The following is an 18,811-nucleotide window of genomic DNA, read 5'->3' as shown; positions in this document are numbered from 1 at the left end:
CGAGCTTGACTGACTGGTGGCGCCCGAAGTGGTGTCGCCCGGCAAGCAGGAGGGCGCGCGCGAGAAGACTGTGCCGACTCCGCATCAGACTAATGGGAAGTTGTCAGGTCGACCAACCCAGCTTCAGGCCGGTCGCTGACCCCACGAGTGCCGACGGGTCGTGCAATCGACTCAGCTGGCGCGCCTTAACCTCGACGAGGAGTTGGAGGAGAGTGGTGGCGCCGCGAGTTGTGCTGGAGTAACATGCGAGGAGTAAGGAGCTGCCAACTGAGTGACAGCGGAAGCAACAAACGTATGTTGGAGAGCCGCGAGACGTCATCAGCCGAGTACGCCCCAACGGTGACAGAACCAAATGAAGGATTCAGACACTCACCAGCTCGGCTCGTATCATAACCGGGGCAGTTGTGGTGTAGGGATTTCCAGATTCGACCATACGCCAACCTACTTAAGATCAAGAATCGGCTCGGTCTGATAACCCAGGCTTAGGAACAAATGATCACGGTAAGTACTCGGCGATCTGTCCGGAGGACGCTATCCGGATAGCCGCTGAGCTCAACGGTCGCCTGAACTCAGCTGAAGGGTCGGTAGAGATCCAAAACGACTACATTTCACTAGATATTTGTAAAAGCAGCATATGATCAAATAGGGGGAACCGAAAAGGCTCCCAGAAGATAACAGAGCAGAATTTTTCTAGTCCAAGACACGTGTACACTTTTCCGGTAAGTCCCTGCATAGGGCTGGATTATGCCTGCCGTCGATACTCGAGAGGCATAGCTTGTAGGGTATTGACTGGTAGCGCCAAGAGATTAGGTCGGTCCGGGTAGGACAAAGTCTCGCTACGCGCGAAAGAAAGCCCCGCAAACGCAGCGGGCCGGTACGTCGGATAGCCTGGGTACCGTAATACTCCTAGCTGAGCAGCCTGTGCGCTCGGTGACCTGTAAAAGCGCTCGCGCGCCGTCGTCCATCCTTTGGTGGAGGGCACAGGGTTGTGAACGAGCTCAGCCGAGCCAAAATCTGCGGAGCCTTGGAAGTGATCTGACTTGGTTAGTCGGAACCGAGTGGAAGCGAGCCACTCGTCTGTCCCGGAAGGGCCGAACCGCGAGGGGACCACCCTATGCGCAGGCCATACACCCGCCGACCTAACTCGGCGATTCGTTGTGGTTTGTGTAAGTAATCCACATCTGACGGTATTTGTGTGTTCTACTACACCATAGTCAGCACTACTAGCAGCACCATAGTCAGTTTACCGTATGCTCGGCTCTAAGCCTCGCGTTGCCCCCCTTCCCCCCCCCGTACAAAACACAAAGATACGAAGGAAAATGGGGGCCTTAAAGGGAGTATATTCTAATCATTTGATCTTCTTCTGCTTCTTTTGCTCGATATACTTGGCGGTTCGGGCGGTCAGCTTGCGAGGGTGGCTTCGCCTATTTTTTTCTTGGTGCAACAGTCAGGACCCCTCGCCTTCTTGATGTTTGCCGTGCTTTCCTGGCATCGCACTTCGGCCGAATTAGGGGGGGGGCTTTTCCTCCCAGAACGCAACCGCTTTTGGGCCGTTCTCGTAGGCAATACAGCGCCGCACGATGTCCCGCCCGCTGATTGTGCGGAACGTGTACAGCAGTTTCCCACATCAGACTCAAGGCGCCCGAGAATCTGTCGCAGACCGCTGCCGATTCAGCAGAAACACGTCAATCTTGGTTTTGCTCGACGTGGGCCTCGCCATGCTGCAAACTGTGGGCAAACTCTTACGATTACTAACGTGCGTAAAAATATTAGGTATTCTTAGGATATTTACTGCTGGGCGTATTTTATTAAGCGATATAGTAGCCTTATTTTAGCATAAGTACTTTATTATTTAAATCATAAAATACGTCAGAAATATCAGCCAATACACGGCCATTTAATGCTGGTACCCGTAATTAAACAGATAATAAAATTTTGCAATCGCTTCAATAATGTTTTTTTTTCTTTTTGCGAGCACAACTTACTTTTTTAAACAATAGCCATAATTTTAAACTCTACCACGTACGTACCATGCGCGCATGCGATACCTTGGTATAGCTAACGCAAAGGTTGTGAAGCCTCCGTTAATTAAACTTTGAATAGTTTAATAAAAAACTATCATCTCTAGTTTGAGAAGTGTGTGGAAAATAACATCGCAGAGCTCTTACAAAATGCGGGCTTTAAAGCCTACATAAATAATATTAAACTATCGTCTCTACTTTGAAAGGTGTGTGAAAAAAATACAGAGCTCTTACAAAATGAGGGGTTGTTTTGCCCGATTTACTGTATATACGAAAGGTTGGAGTAGCGAAATGTAAATAATCAATCGTCAACGCAGTTTGCATCCAATCGGTGCGCTTCGTGCTCGGCAGAAGTGTGCACCTCACGTCCAATCGCGAGGGCGAGGGACGGTCTGATCGTCCAGTCAGTGTCGCAGGTCCGCAAATATCGCCCTATCAGGGCGTGAGTTATTTGTGTGATTTTTTTGTTTTTTGTAATTTTGGCATAGTTAGGCCGAGTTAGAAAGATAGGCGTGGTCCGTAAGCTGGGACGAAAATGTAGGCCGAGTGTAGCCATGCGAAAAGGTAGGGAAAAGCAGTAGGAAAGGAAAATCTGACCATACTGCTAGTGCTGTAGTAAGTCTGAATTATGTCGTATCGGGTTTCGACAGCAGATGACCAATCACGACTAGCAGGCTTGAATAAATATAGTTACAATACAGAATCGTCAAACAATTTTAGCCAGAAATTTTGCCTTCATCTTTGGTCAATGGGTCAGCCTACGTGCATTAGATTATTTATGAAAAGGAAGCTGCTTTTAAAAGCTGCTTTTAAAATGAGTACTCATACGATTCGAAACTGCTATGACAGGGTAAGCGAAATCGCTAAACAATCACGGGACTCTAGATAAAATCCAGAGAATGTGTGCAAAATTATCCCCCTACTGTGACATCACCTTCTTTTCCCGCTTAGGTACGAGTGCAACATTTTATCCCCTTTTCTCATATTACAGAATCAGCCGGCTCGAAGACTATGGTTACTTTGTTCTGTGCTGTCGTTGATGTGGCTGGGAGCACGTTCCCTGTGGACATTAATGAGAACAAGTCGGTGGGGCACTTGAAGAAAGCCATCAAGGAGGAGAACGCATCGACGATCACATGCGACGCCAAGAACCTGCAGCTCTTCCTAGCGAAGGCGGGGGGCAACGCATGGCTGTCGAGCCTCACTGAAGATCTTCTTTTGGATATTGATAATATTTTTCCTTCGACTTTGTTTGTCAGATTTGTCATTTTGTTGCCGCTTTTGTTTTGGCAGGGACTGTGCTGATTTCATGTTTTCATTGTTATTTTGCCTACTCATGAAAACCTTAGAGGATTAAACCTGTTCACCGTAGTGATTGTTGTTATTATCGTTTTAGTTAAACGAATTTGTAGCAGCTACTTCAGGAAACCTTTAGTTTTAAGGATCGAAACGTGCTCGCTGAATTGTTGCTGTTATCGTTTTACTTATACGAATTTGTAGAAGCTACTCCAGGAAAATCTTAACTTTAAGGATCAAAACCTGTTCGCTCTGTTGTTGCTATAATCGTTTTAGTTGTACGAATTTGTAGAAGCTACCCCAGCAAAACCTTTATTTTTAGGGATCAAAACCTGTTCGCTTTGCTGTTGGCTACTCAGGAAACCTTCAAGGCTACACCTGTTCACCAAATTTATCTCTATATATTTTGTGTAAGCGTTTAGCTTTGTTCATTTCTTAAACTGCCATTGTTTAGCTCTTTCATATGTGGATATTTCTTCACACTGTGTGGTTTCGTTTTTGTTTTTCGTTGCTGAGGTCTTATAAAATTGCCTCCCAATTTCATGAAATGGTTGATATAGGTGCTGCAGTCATTTTCAAATTGTTCTGACTATTTTTATTGAGAGTTTACAGTTTTCACATATTTTTGAAGAAAGGCTACATCATTTTAAAAGCATGAATAACATCAAACAGTTTCATCGGTAGCGTACGCATCATGTTTGCAGTAAGTGCGCAAGCTCTCGTCGTTGGGGTTATTTTTCTCCCCAGAGGCTCATCGAGTTGTTTCTCGTTTGGAAGTTTATAATTTTACTTTTTACTTCGCAAGCGCTAGCGATAGATTTGCAAACTATCGATTTCATTGTAGATGGAATTGATGCAGTAAAACTATAGTTTGTTTTCTGTAGACAGAGGCTTTTGTAGGCCTGCTTTGTAGTCATATAGTGCTGAATATTTATTTTCTCATTCTTTTGGTAATTTATGCTGGAAATGTTTGAAACTTTTGCTAGTGACAATATATGTTAAAGTTTGGCGAACGCGTGAACCGTTTTTGGCATTGATGCCTCCCAGTTTCATACATTTCCTTAAGTATTTGTATTTCAACGTTTGGGGTATTTTTTTGTCGTACAAGCTAGGCAGCCTTTGTGAAATTTGCAATTTTGTATTTGCATCATGCAAATTGCGTTTTGATTTTGTTCATTATATTTCTTTTGTGAATGTAGCATAAATATGCTGTGAGCAGCTAGGTAACAATGCTTGCACCAAAGCAATATTCTCAGTCGGAACACACTTCACTCACATTTTACCTAGCTCACATATTTAGGGCATTTTTCTCCTTAGTGGCTCTTCGGATTGTATTCCGGATTTTATTATAGTTCTTTAGTGAGAAGCATGCACACTATTTAGTCAATTGTTAGAGACATTGCTCATGCAAAAAGTGTTATTGCTCGGTAAGCATAGATAGAGGCTTTGTTAGCATATCTTTACTGTTCAGGAAGCTGAATGTCCGACAAAGCTTGGTAGTATGCCATTCATTATCTGTCGAGACATTTTATGGCAGAGGCTTATACGGCTCACCGGCAAAACACGCCCACTGTCTAGAAATAAGAAAAAATAATAATGAAATAATATATTATTCATTTCTTATAATGGCAACTACCAGACCAGCAAAGTATTGACCGATTGAAGCCTTTGGCGAAAAAACCCCATGATCGCCACATGTACTCATCTAAGTAGGAGTCGAGCTTGTCCTTGGTCATGCCTCGCATGCTTTTAATGTGGCGCTTGATACGGGTCTCCCACAGCCCCTCAATAGTATTAGTATGTGTTCCCGCTACCAGGTCTACAAAGTTGAGGCTGTGGCTGACACAGCTATGCGTGTAGTTCATAGACAGCAGGAGACCAATGTTCTCGAGAGTATGTTGCTTGCTGCCACGTTCACAAACGTACGTAGCGAACATGTCGGACATAATCTTAGTTCTACAAAATAAAATAATTGGTAAAATAAAATTAAATGAGGCACCGATTACCAAAAAAGTAAATAAACTTACCGTGGCTTGATAAACTTCTTGATTATGGGAAGAAGTGTCTACTTTGCTCGTTTGTCGTATACGATCCGTCCAAACCATCCTCCAGTCCCGCGCTCCACGCCATCAAAAAGCTAGTATTCCTGGTAGTGGCGGCCTCTATTGTATTTACGCTTCTTGGCCAGGCTAGTCTTGTCAATCTCCACTATGTGACCGTCACCTCCAATCTACACGCACGATACCAGCAAGGTTAGAGCAACTTAACCCTTCTAGAACGGCCTCTTATTCTGTATCCTACAGAATAAGGAAATACCTTGATTAAAGTATGCCAGAAAACCTGCGAAAAGCATGCTGTGGTGAGCCCTTTCGCACCTGTTGTAAATAAACGGAGCAGACTGAACGCAGAGAAGCCACAGAAGTGGGCATAGATCCCACAATGTATCCACCATCAGATCAAATAGCGATTTTCTATTGGCTCCCGATTGAACAGAACACGGTCAAAACCTCCAACCAAGCAATACCCGTCATTTTCGGTACTATCACAGGAAGTGGCCATCTCTAGGTTTCAGCCACCCATCTTTGGCGCCAAACAGCGCGCGCCAAACCTGGGCCACGCGCAGTGGAAGAATTTGCCCAGTTCCTAACTAACGGATTAGTGAGGAGGAACAGGGCAATTTCTTCTCTGCGCGCGCCACTACGAGATCGCTATACGCCGTGTAAGTGCTCTTATCTTTTAGCCTTACGGTTATCTTGTTCCTCAGTCTCATTATCTTTTTTACGCTTACGGAATCTTATCTTCTTTTTTAGAGCTGGCGGAATGCACTAACCATCGTTCCAAGTGTCGGGCCAAATCTGCGCACATGTTAGCGAGTTACCGCTTTCGACGAGCCGTACTTGACGGCAAAGCGGCACACGTCCACCAAACGCGTCACTGCATTCCTGGCAGAAGAAGCTGGTCTCAAATGACTTGGTATTGGCATCGGCGTACGCGGAGCACACTTTGCGCAAGTATTGTCTTCGTTTGTGCTGCGTTCCCTTTGTGTAGTAATCGTCTGTGTTCACTAACGAGTGTTGTTAGCGGGGTATCGGCCCTGAAACTAGATCCTCTGCGTTGAGATGCGTCTCGAAGTTGATTGTACGCAGCGCCAGTAGCTGTGCGTGCAAGCGGCGCAAGTATTCTGCGTGTGTAGATGGCTCTCTCCTCTTTAATTGACTGTAATGCAGTGACCAATGTAACCATTGACAACTGCCATGTCTACGATACACAGGAATAGCTGCTTGTAATTTTTCCGGAGCGAAATGCACTTTTAATTACTGTAGCGGTGAAGTCGTAGCTGGTCGTGGGCATCAACTCCACCCATACCGAGGCCGTAGTCCACGACCAGCTGTGGACATGGAACTGGAGTGCGGGTTCCATCCTTCTGCGTGCGGAAAACACTGGTGCGACGCGTGCTACATCGTGTAGCGAGCATGTTCACTGGCTTGGAATCCATCCAGCTCAGTGCGACGAGCTCGGGGTGGTCTCGCGCTTGGGCAATACGGTAGGTTCCACGTGGCATGTGCTGTGGTATTTTCTTTTGCGTGACGTGAATTGGGCACCAGCCTAACCTGTCGGTCCGTGTAGTCCCGACGTGGTACAAGTCCATGCCCAGCAGCTTCAGACTGAGCGATACGGTCGAGTAAAAACTGTCGGTAACAATCAGTCGCTTCTTCGGCTGGTCCATCAACACCTTCGAGATCTTTCTTACGACAGCTTTTGCGCCAAGTCCCAGTGTGTCTGTTGGTGCCTTTCTCTTCTTCTGCTTCGATTTGTCAGCTCCACAGTAGATTTCCACTCTAAGTTATATCACATACAGAATATCATGTGTACACTCCATGTTAATCTGTATCCTCCAGAATAGGATGTTCGGTAATATTTAGAATAGCATGTCCTTACTTGAGCAGTACGCGGTGTCAGCACAACACGTCATGTAGAATTTGGTGCCATACTTGCGGGGCTTGTCTGGCATGAAGACGCGCATTGGGTTGTATTTGCTTCGATTAGCCATCATACCTTCGTCAAAAGAGATTACTTTTCCGAGGCGATATCCACGGCGCAACGTTGTCTCAACAGCTTGCAGTAGAGGTCGAACTTTCCAGGCCGTATCCACAAGCACTCCACCTTGTTCATTGTTGTTGAAGCGAAGAAACTTCAAGATCGCTACGAAGCGATCACGCTTCATGTAGCGCGAGAACGTTCCTCGTGGAACAGCACCTTCTTCATCGGTAGACAAATGTTTGGCAAGTCCATCTCGAATCGGTGCTATTGCGCGAGCAAAGAGTAATGTTACGACGTGTACGATCTCATGGGGCTGTATATCCTTGAACTTCTTCAGGCCTTCTCAATATCCGCCAAATCAGGAACACTGATGCGAGGATCCTTGGCCTGCCGAGCCAGCAACTTGTTCCTACGTGACGTGGCAATGACGGTGATATTCTGGGCTCTGTATCTGTTCGTCGCTTTAACGATATGACTCCATAGTTCCTTTGGCAAGAGGTAAAAGAACATCCCCAATGGAGAATCTGCGTACGCAACTGCAGAACGCGTAGGCCCAAATTCTCCGTCATAATAGTCCGCAGTCGCATCAACTTGAAAATCCTCTACATTGTTGCAAATATGTCATATACAGATTTAGTTTATATGCGTTTTAAGTTATTCTGTGCTATCCGGGCTTACCGCTGTGGTCTTCGCCATACGTCACCCATCCATTCCCAGCGATATCACGTAAGTCATCTTCCGTAAACCCCAACAGTTCAGATTCAGAGACGTCTTCAGTCATTGGGACATCTTCAACATCGCTGGCACCTTCTAGAGAAGACGTAGTCCCCTCATTGTCTTCCAATATCCCATCATCATCTGCATCTGAATCAGGATCGCAGAAGTCAGCGCTATCCACCAAGTTCACATCGTCATCATCTGTCGGGCCAAACAGCGGCTCCTTATGGAGACTCTCCATGAAGTTATCCCTGTCGAACACGTCCAAATCTACGAAGTTTTCAGTCTCGTTCAGATCGCCGCTCTCAGTTTTGCCTTCTTCTTCATCTGTCGCGTTCTCCCTGGGATGCAATTCTGTATCATCCTGAACAACATCATCTGATCCATCACCTTGTTCTGTAGCATCTGTTATACCGGCTGGTTCTATCGCTTGAGATTCAACTACTTTCGTGATAACCGCCGCCGTATACGTATCATCAGGTGCTGAACCGAGGGAAGCCGGCAAAGAAACAGTCGCGACCAATTCTCAACTCGCAGTTGTGGCCGGCGCCACTGAAGCCTGGTTTGTCGTGGGGGATGGAACGCATGGGGGGTCAATACCGATGGCTGCATAAGCTGCTTGCTTACCAATGGGTCGTCGGACGACAGAGCCCACTGATGCGCTGGAAGGTTGGTGATCCAGGAGGCCTGAGAGACGATCAAACGCCATAAGATCCTTCTCACCTGGTTCAAAGCAGACATTAGTACACCGAAAATTATAAGCTACAATCACATCCACCCACTTTCAAAGAAGTCTAATCCGCGTCGCGATTCATCGAGGCGGCCCTTGATTCCTGGCTTTACGTAGCGGTGGTCTTTAGCGATACTGGTGGACTTACGAGCTTTCCATCCTTCCTTGCACAGGTCACGCCACAGCTGCGTGAACGACTTCTCTCCAGAACCGTTCATCTTTCCGAATGGGGAAAGATGGAGTGGCTGACACGCGTTTGCGTGGGCTGTCACCTCAATTTTTACACCTTATACTCGTCTTTCTATGCCAACACGCTAATCCCCGGCTATCTACCCAGCGCAGATCTATTAGGAGCGGTCGACTGATCAGCACACATACAAAATAATAGATGCGAGATTCGACAGCGCAGTCAACATTTCTGGATATTAAATACTGCGAAAACTCTTATTCTGTAGTATACAGAATACCGTTCTAGAAGGGTTAAGCAACTTAAGCATAGTAATTGTGCAACTTCACCTTGAACTCGGTCTTCAGGAGTTCCTTCGAGCACGTTCCGCGGCAGTACGCATATCAGTCGCGCACTGTGCGTTCGCTCGCCTCGGCCATTTCCATTGCCTGCACCTGAGAGAGCCTCATGGCCCAGGCCAAGAGGAGGCGGACGGCCCGGTGTAGCTTTAGCTTGGCATCGTTGAAGAATGAACAGGTCAGCATGCCAATGGGTTGTTCCTTTCCATCGGTATGCTTAGTCCTGCGAGAGCATCGCCAGCGCTTTCGGGCCAAAGATGGCTTCATGAGGCTTCCGCAACTTGGGCATCGCTTCTGCTTGTCTATCTGACCCACGTCCATGCACCAGCGGGCGCAGGTCTCATCGTCGCACGTCACCTCCATCACTTCAGAGAGGACGAAGAGACCTTCGTCCTCTACGTGGTACAAGTACGGTGTCTGCATAGTGAAGCTTGGGGCGGGGCTTGGGGCGGTACTTGATAGTCTTGGGCGCAAAATGCGTTGTGAGGGCAATTACATTGGCGGTTTGAAGTCCAGTGGGCTTATTTTTCATTTGAATACTAAAAACAAGTCAGTTACAGCATGGCGATCATCTGTTTTGGCGCCAAAAGTGGGCGTGTTCTGCTGAAAATGTTCACACAATGTTTACATAACATTTGCTGAATGTACGAATTTCTCTTTAAATTTTTCATTTCTATTTTTTGTATTTCTAAACAGTGGGCGTGTTTTGCCGGTGAGCCGCTTATGCATTTTTGTGCTTGCCTTTCATTCTAAGTTATATTCCAGCTCCTCATTTTTATTTGGTTTATCTTTTCAGATTAAGGCCCCCAGTTTCTTGAGGTTGTTTAACTTAGAGTTCAACACAGTTTTTTACTTGGTTGAATTGGGCAGTAGGCATCATTTGTGTTTGCATTGTCGATTTGACGTTTTCGTGTGTGAAGTGTATTTTCACTCCTTATTTCTTTTTCTTTAGGATTGTCGGTAGTGCCAGCGGCTCAGTGGCTCGCTTGGACTTTGATTTCTCTTCTCTAGTTTTCTTTGTAAACAATATGTAGCAACGTCGATGGCAGTGGCTCGAAGGCTTGCCATCTTTGGATCTCTTCGTTAATTTTGAATCAAACCTTTTGATTGTTGGATCATACAATTACTACGATAAATAACCCTTAGTCTGAATATGCAGAGGCACGGTGGCTTGCTTTCTTTACACTACAATGGTAGTGTCCTGCCATTATTGTTTGTAGTACTACCTCCGCTCGGAAAATTAATCACCTTTCCAAAACAAATTTACAGCGCTCCGCCTCGTTGTTCTTCATGCTTATAAAGTTTGCGGAGGGCTACCGATCCTTCTATAAAACATGTGCATGCCCAGTACATACTGTGCTGCCAACATAGCTGTGCCACGCAAGACACTGCGTTCCAGGAGCTTTGGCCTTTGAAACGATAATAGACCCGGCTTTTATGATCAAATTGCTCAATTGCGGGTGTGCTTGTTTCACCACATCACTGTAGCTGCAGGCGTTTTTGTTCGCCATTTCAGCAGCAAGCTCGTAAACTACTGAATCCGTGAGCCACTGCAGAGATGTTTGCCTTGAGCATGCGCTTGATTCACGACAGCGGATGTCGTTGAGCGACAAGCGTGAAGACTTCGTCGCACATCCGCTCGATACACAGGCCTTGACCGGCATCAGCAAATTGGACATGTTATGTGTCCATACCTTCACTATTGCATGCAATAATCGGGGGCCGTTGCAAGGTGGCTAGCAGCTAACGTTGCCGATCACCACCGCACGAACGCCAGCGACGTCGCCCTGCTGATCTTGCGAAGTGAGCGATGGCAAATGGGCGGGAGATTCAAACAGCCGACAGTTTTGCAGGGAATTTATCGCCTTAGACGGGGTACCGCGGGAACCAGTTTAGATTCTTTTACAAGGGTATTGAGTTTAAGCAGTCTGTAATCTTATTGGTAAGGTGGTTTATTCTCCGAACGGAGGTAGTAGTAGTGAAGAAAGTAACATGATAACTCCAATATTATCATGGGCGATATAACAGCCCGTACGCTCTGCTTATAGCAAGCTCGTTACGCAGTGCGTATTACACTGGGTGATTTTACAGCGCGTATGCTCTGCTTATAGCAGAGCAGGCTCGTTACGCGGGGCGTATTACAGTGGGCGATACTACGGCCTGTATGCTCCGCTTAGATCGGGTCAATGCGTGGGCGACACTTCTGCCCATGTGCTCCGATTATAGCGGGCCAATGTGTGTGCTTATCTTCGTGGGCGCAATTACAACCCAAACGCGCCGCGTTTTTCAGGCTTAATACGCAGTGCGTATGGTGCGAAGTCCGGGGAGATTCTTCTCTGGCTTGATACCGGGTGCCAGACGTTCTGCTCACCACGCGCAACTTGTTTGCTGGCGTAGAGGGCAACATGGTCTCCCAGCATGGCGATCAATAGCGCATGAAGTGCTACAGCTCAGTGGCTGGTGCAAAGTTGGCAACGTGGCCTTATGCAAGTTGGTGTCCATTGAGCGGTTTCTCTCTCAGGTCTCCTCCACCTCATCGGGCTCCTGACCATTCATGCGGCTTGGAGGTATGGTATGTTGTCTCGCCTCCTATCCGTCATCTGTCCCTTGGAGATACGCTGGGTTCTTCTCCTGTTGAGACAGGTGGCGCTTTGCATTTGAGCGTTGGGCTTATAACCTGTCCGAGGGATGATTTGAGCAGAGTTGTTAGGGCAGTGCAGTATGGAGTGAGGACAAAAGTAGAGTAGCCTAGGCGGCCACAGTGGAACGGAAGTCTTGAGTGTAGAAGGTGAAGGCACTTGTGTTAGACTTGGTAAAAGGAGAAGTGATGAATTATAAAGTCTGGTGTTCTGGGGGGGGGAATTACTCCACCAACCAGTCCAGTTATATACGATTTCTCTATATGAAATAGCACAATTATATTCCACTAGATATCCATCATCACATCGGAGATGCTTACTTCAACAGTTGCGTGAGTTATTTTGTGTGGTGTTTTTTTTTTGTAATTTTGGTTTAGTTAGGCCAAGTTAGAAAGATAGGTGCGGTCTGTAAGCTGGGACGAAAATGTATTAAAAAGGCCGAGTGTAGCCATGCGAAAACGTAGGAAAAAGCAGCAGGAAAGTAATACTGCTAGTTTAGTAGCAAGCCCGAATTATGTCCTATCGGGTTTCGACAGCAGAGGACCAATCACGACTAGCAGGCTTGAATAAATATGGTTACAATACAGAATCGTCAAACAGTTTTAGCCAGGAATTTTGTTTTCATCTTTGGTGAATAATGGGTCAGCCTACAGCTGCTTTTAAAATTAGTACTCATACGATTCGAAACTGTTATGAGGAGAAGTCTAGAGCAACAGAATATCCACACTACAGAAGCAGCATATTCGGTTTGGTTCTGTATGATTTCGGTATTTTCAAAATATACGGAGTAACAGATCCCCAGCTGCTATCATGCAGTTGCGCAGGACAAATAAATAACTTCCGCCTGCCGTGTCAGCAAAATTGAGACATTCAAAATTTTGAAAGTCTGCGTGGCCGTTTGGACCGCTCATTCGAAGATTTTCCCGCTCCCAGACAACCCACTCAAATCGATGGTAAGCCGTGCTGTATGGCTCCTTGCAGTGCTCTTAGCTGTTTAACGTGCTGTTGTGTAATGCACAGCCACCGGAAGAAGAGCTTCCTCCTTATCCTGGCCACAGCAAGCAGCGCAAGACCCCTTCCCGGGATTCCGTCGTGCTATCGCGCCAGCAGCAAGCGGAAGCAAACCGCGTGAAGATTCGGTCCGCCACTCGCGCTGCGCAAGAAGACGTTGAGCCACCAGCGAGACGACTGCCCCCTCTCGCTCAAGTTGTAAGACACGGCGGGAAGAAACTGACGACGCGCCAGGAGCGTGTGCTAGGCGCGAAGTACGGTGATCGCTTTCCAAATCAACGCAAGACGAGCTCACCGCTTGCAGCCCCGGGCGAAGAATTCAGATGGGAAGCGGAGGTTCTGAAGACATTGCAAGCCGATGAAAGCACGCATTCGGACTATGTTGCCAGCGAGGAGATAACGGACATGGATGATTTGGGCGCAAGTTTGGATGGTGTTGGAAATAACGATGCGCTGGCGGAGGTTCTCGACCAGCTGGATGGGGAAGATGAGCTTGCCTCGCATGGTGACAGTAATGACGGCGACTACGAAGAAGATGGTGCGATGGAAGACGTGTCCAGTGAAAGCACAGAGTCCAGTGTGAATCACGAGGAGGAAAGACAAAAAGAATTTAATACCAAAGATGAACCGAATACACACAAGATGGCATCGCATTTATCTTTGGATATCAATTTTTCTAATTCGGAGGATATACCGGTTGCTAGGTCTTTCCTGGAAGGTTTTCCCGTCTTTTGGAACTCGTGGGATAAATTTTACGAGGTGCTTGCAGAGTTCCAGGAGGCTACATTCCAGCTTTTCCTGCCGTACGAGCACATCAGTCGCTGCAAGGAACCGGAAGATTTCTGCCGAGCAGAAGAAGGCGAAGAAGAAAGACCCTAAGAAGACGAAGGGAAGGCGAGCGACTGGCGGCACACTGCTTCCCGATGATTGGGAATTGTATAGCAGAACATACCTGTGTACGCATGGAATGCCGTTCGACAGCAAGGGCACTGCTCAACGCGAGCACACTATGTGCGTTTAACAGGCTGTACGGCGCGTGTGAATGCTCGTGTGCGACTTAGACCTGGTGTAAAAGGATTTTATTTGGTGGTGAAAGAAACCGGCATCCACAATGACAGCTTGACACACCACCAGTGGTTTAACTACGCTGAGATCCGACGTTTTGATAGCCCGCAACTTCGCGAAGACGTCGCTGTGATGGCCAAGGATGGTGCAAAACCAAGAGGTATACTAGAGTATCTTCGTTCCAAGACAGGTACCGTATTCGTTTTGTAGATCTTCGGTGTATTTTTTGTTGCACTAATTCTGATTTGGCTGTCTAGGCAAGCGCACAACTTTGAAAGACGTACATAACATGACTCAGACAGCGAAGCAGGTGTTCCGCGGTGGAAAAAGTGATGCAGAGCGCGCGCTGTCGGTGGTGGGTGAATTCATTGAAAGCGCCCCAGGAAATACGGCTGAATTCATAGTGGACAGCGAGAGTAACGTGGTTCGAGTCGTGACGTTTCAGTCTGCAAGGCAAAAGCGGTTGTTTGCAGCGTTTCCCGAAGTTGTTCTGGTTGATTCGACGCATGAAACCAACGCAAACCGCTACAAACTCTTTAGTTTCGCAGTTCATGATGTGTTTGGGAAGGTAATAACTGAGTGAAGAGTACTACCAAAAAAATACAGAACTAACTTATATTCTGTTTTGTGTGTTGGTAGGGCCAGTATGTGCAGCATGCGCTGGTACTGACAGAAGAGAAACCAAATTTAGCTCTAGCTGTGAACGTTTTCAAGAAAAACAATCCGGATTGGCCCAAGATCAGAGTGGTAATGACGGACAAGGCTCTCCACGAAAAGGAAGTGCTGAATGAGGGGTGGCCTAATGCAACGCAGTTGCTATGTCGCTGGCACGTGGAAACTTGGTTGAAGAAGCAGTGCTCTCGTTTGGGTCGAGCTGGCAGACGGGGGACTAAGCAGTTAAAGGTGATCATGAAAGGACTGGTAAACGCGGAATCTCAACAGGAATACGATGACTTTAAGGACGCGCTTCATGAGACGGTCGGCAAAGATGAAGAAAATGTGCTGTACGAAGGTTTCATGAAACACTGGGACACGACTACCGAAGAATGGGTGTTGTTCAAGCGTGGCGGTGTGCCGCACTTAAAGAACAAGACTAACAACCGGTTGGAGTCGAAGTGGGGACGAGTCAAGGAGATTGTGGATGGCAATTTCACGATTGACGAGCCGGTCCCCATGTTGATTACGATGCAGAATTATGCGGAGGAATGGTATTTAGCTAAATTCTATCGCGTTGGTAGCCGGCCTCCAATGTCCGAAGACCCGAAGCTGACTGCTTTAGCAATACAGCTGAGCAACTACGCATTTAAGATGGTGGAAGAGCAGAACAAATTGGCCTTGGGTTTGAATGCGTCCTACGACATTGAAGTGGACGGTATGAGGACGACGCTAACAATCCTGCAACTAAGAAAACATACCACGTTAATGCGGGGGTACGTATTTTGTGTATTTTTCGGTCTATGGTATTATGTTCTGTTTGGAAATTGACGCTTGTTTTCTGTTGTAGCTCTGTACGTGTGACTGTAATTTCAGGCAGACGTGTCTTCTACCATGCAGACACATCATGTTCCTTCGCAGTAAAGCAAACTACGAGACAGTGGTTCCGTCGATGAGGACTTTTTCGTCGAGGTGGATCGTACAGAGTCCAGCTAGCAACATTGAAACAGGAGACGTCTCTGCTGGTGGTCCCACCCCGGTGAACTGCCAACCCATCCAAGCTCTACCGGCAATTGACAGAGACACCAAGTACAGCCGCAGCAAGCAGCTCTCTGAGAAAATCATCGACGTGATGTCTCTACAGCCGTCCACAACCTTTCGACTAGCGATGAAGTGGCTCGAGGGTTTTCATACTGCTCTACACACCGGTCAGCTAGAAGACTTCGCGGGTATTGAGCCAGAAGCAACACCCAGCGTTTTCCCTAACCTGTCGCAAGTTTCGTCACCAACAGCGTCACTACTTCTCAACTGTCTTTTGGAGAACTGAGCGGGAATAAGATACTTGACGAAGACCAGCCCATTATGTCAACGTCGGACCAAGAGGAGGAAGACCCGGCTCGTAAAGCTACCACCTCTGAAGTCTCGAAGGAAACGGAGGCCGAAACAGAAATTGTACAAAAAAAAAACTCAGCACCGAAGAAGAAACTAGCGGCGAATAATGCTGGCAGCGCCGCCGCCCCGATTGTGTTTGGCTCCCCACCGAAACGATTAGGATTATCTAAGCGAGCTGAGAAGAAAGAAGTGTCGAAGAAGGAGCTGAAAGAAGCGAAGCGCATCCAGAATTGCATCAGGGAAGGGAAGAAGGTGCGCGCGGTGAAGCTGTGCCACATGGAGATCCTCAGCGGGCCTTATAGCAGTAGCACAACAAGACCTCTTCTGGACAGACTGGAGCTACCAAGTGTGGAAGTGGTGGGCCCATTGGTGGTGCGCAAGTACAACGTCAGCCAACCGGTCCCTGTCATTAAGGCAATTCCTCAAGGTGAGAAGATCCGAAAGGCCATCCACGCAATTGATGACAAAGGCAATCAAGACCTACTTGCGCGCTGGGATGAATACGGATGTGCAACCTACGGGCAGTTGAAGCTGATGGATTTGGTAGTGACAGCCCAGAACTACTTCAAGATGGTGAAGGCAACTATGGAGTGGATCGACAAAGTGGAGATTCAAGTGGATTCCATTGTGGAACCATTTATAGAATCGGTGAACATCACGAAGGTAACCATACTCAAAAACCAAAGTTACACAGAACCTGTACAAAACTGACACAAAATGAATATTTTTATGATGTTTGGTCAGGCGGACCACAAAAAACCGTTGGGGACCTGAATTTGGGGAGGTGGTACGTTGGAAAACACGCCTAGTTTGGTAGCGAGTTCCTCGATTTTCGAGAAAATGTGTGGTTGCACTCTGGATCAATTATTGGGTCGTTGTTCATGATGCGATCGACTTATGAAGATGTCGGCGTCGTCAACCTCCGCTTTCTAGACTTTGCTATGTCGGAGCAGAGGGAGCGGATCGCTCGCTCGTATGGTGCTGCTGAACCAGAGGTCAAGAAACTTATTAGTGCGGTCAATCTCGGAAATCATTGGGGTGCTTTTTACGTTGATGTGGAGAAAAAGCAATGCTTCCTGTTCGACCCGATGCAGTTGAAGAGGAACATCACGTCGCTCAGAACGGCGGTGTGCACTGTCGTAGAGCCAATGCTGAAGATGACGGACCAGATCCAGTACGAAACTATCACTGGCTGTGAGTAGCAGAATAGCTCGTCCTGCGGCCTCTGGTGCTTGGTCGTGTTAGAGCTACTGCTCTTTGGAGCAACTCACGATAAGTGGAGCAACTATTGGAGCGACTCGTTGTACGAAGCAGTCGGCTATTTGCGCATGCGGTACTTGCACAAGGTGATCAAGCTGCAGAGCCACTTTCCAGCTGAAGACGAACCGGAAGAAGAGACGTAAGTGCAGACATTAGTTACTGGTAACTTCAACACGAATTGATTTTGGTATCACTTTGAAGCCAAACAGAACCAAACCAAAATTATACAGAACACGTGAGACTTAGAGTTTTTGCGAGGTGTTCCTGCTCCAGGGAAGCCCAGTCAAGTCTATATTCTGAAAAACGGCTGTGCATTCAATTTTTCATACTCAGCGCCATATTATTGTATAGGACACATAAGCAAACGACAAGATTTGATTCGCTAGAAACTGTGTAGACTATAGAAGGCGACATGTACACTATAAACGACATCAAACTTACGCACTTACCGAGCACTTACCGCGTAAATTACTGCCACTTCGTCATTTATTTGAAAGCCCATTCTCTGTTGCACACAGAAAAAATACGTTACCCATCACGCGTGTGTGAGAGACCTTATTTCCGTCTATTTATTTTCTATTGGACTACACTCCTGGACACAATAATACGGCCACCTCGTCGAGTGCCCATAACTCAGTCAATTTTTATTATTTGACGGTGCGGTTTTCACACAAGTTGCAAAACATGCTTCAAAATAGCAAGGATGTGCTAACGCTCTCGAGTTTGCACTTTATAGGGAGGCTTACATACAAAAAAGAGATTTGTCAGGCTGGACACAATTTACGGCCACCATCGGCCCAATACACAAACCTATATAAAATAAAACATCTGTCATTTTGGCTGACTAGAAATTTGTATGGGCTGAGTTTCTGAGGGCGATTAAATGGACACTAGGGATCAAGAGCTCAAATTAGTTGCATGGGGTGTACACAATACTGTTATATGTAACGTGTTGCACTCGCACCTATGCTTGATCAATATTGATGGAGAACTTTTAAATGTAAGATCGCGACGACTACACGGTGTTCTCCATATGATCTGCTATAGTAAAAAAAATGCGGAGGGGTCTATTGACGCTAGCTAATAGTTCTCCATCAATATTGATCAAGCATAGGTGCGAGTGCAACACGTTACATATAACAGTATTGTGTACACCCCATGCAACTAATTTGAGCTCTCGATCCCTAGTGTCCATTTAATCGCCCTCAGAAACTCAGCCCATACAAATTTCTAGTCAGCCAAAATGACAGATGTTTTATTTTATATAGGTTTGTGTATTGGGCCGATGGTGGCCGTAAATTGTGTCCAGCCTGACAAATCTCTTTTTTGTATGTAAGCCTCCCTATAAAGTGCAAACTCGAGAGCGTTAGCACATCCTTGCTATTTTGAAGCATGTTTTGCAACTTGTGTGAAAACCGCACCGTCAAATAATAAAAATTGACTGAGTTATGGGCACTCGA

General features: G+C 46.7%; 1 protein-coding gene and 1 pseudogene across 1 annotated transcript; both read left to right on the top strand.

Annotated features, from left to right (window-relative positions):
* Window positions 1–3,032: 3,032 nt before the first annotated feature.
* Window positions 3,033–3,245, top strand: PITG_22953 (annotated as a pseudogene; the record flags this gene model as incomplete).
* Window positions 3,246–4,942: 1,697 nt separating this feature from the next.
* Window positions 4,943–5,574, top strand: PITG_12088 (uncharacterized protein; the record flags this gene model as incomplete). The annotated part of the gene is made up of 5 exons (XM_002900671.1): window positions 4,943–4,965; window positions 5,039–5,152; window positions 5,195–5,270; window positions 5,380–5,428; window positions 5,471–5,574. The coding sequence occupies 5 exons, from the start codon at window positions 4,943–4,945 to the stop codon at window positions 5,572–5,574; spliced, it is 366 nt and encodes a 121-aa protein (XP_002900717.1).
* Window positions 5,575–18,811: the final 13,237 nt, after the last annotated feature.

This window comes from Phytophthora infestans, genomic scaffold (assembly GCF_000142945.1).
Source record: "Phytophthora infestans T30-4 supercont1.24 genomic scaffold, whole genome shotgun sequence".
In the NCBI taxonomy this organism is placed as follows: domain Eukaryota; phylum Oomycota; class Peronosporomycetes; order Peronosporales; family Peronosporaceae; genus Phytophthora; species Phytophthora infestans.
This window is presented reverse-complemented; position numbering and strand designations above follow the sequence as displayed.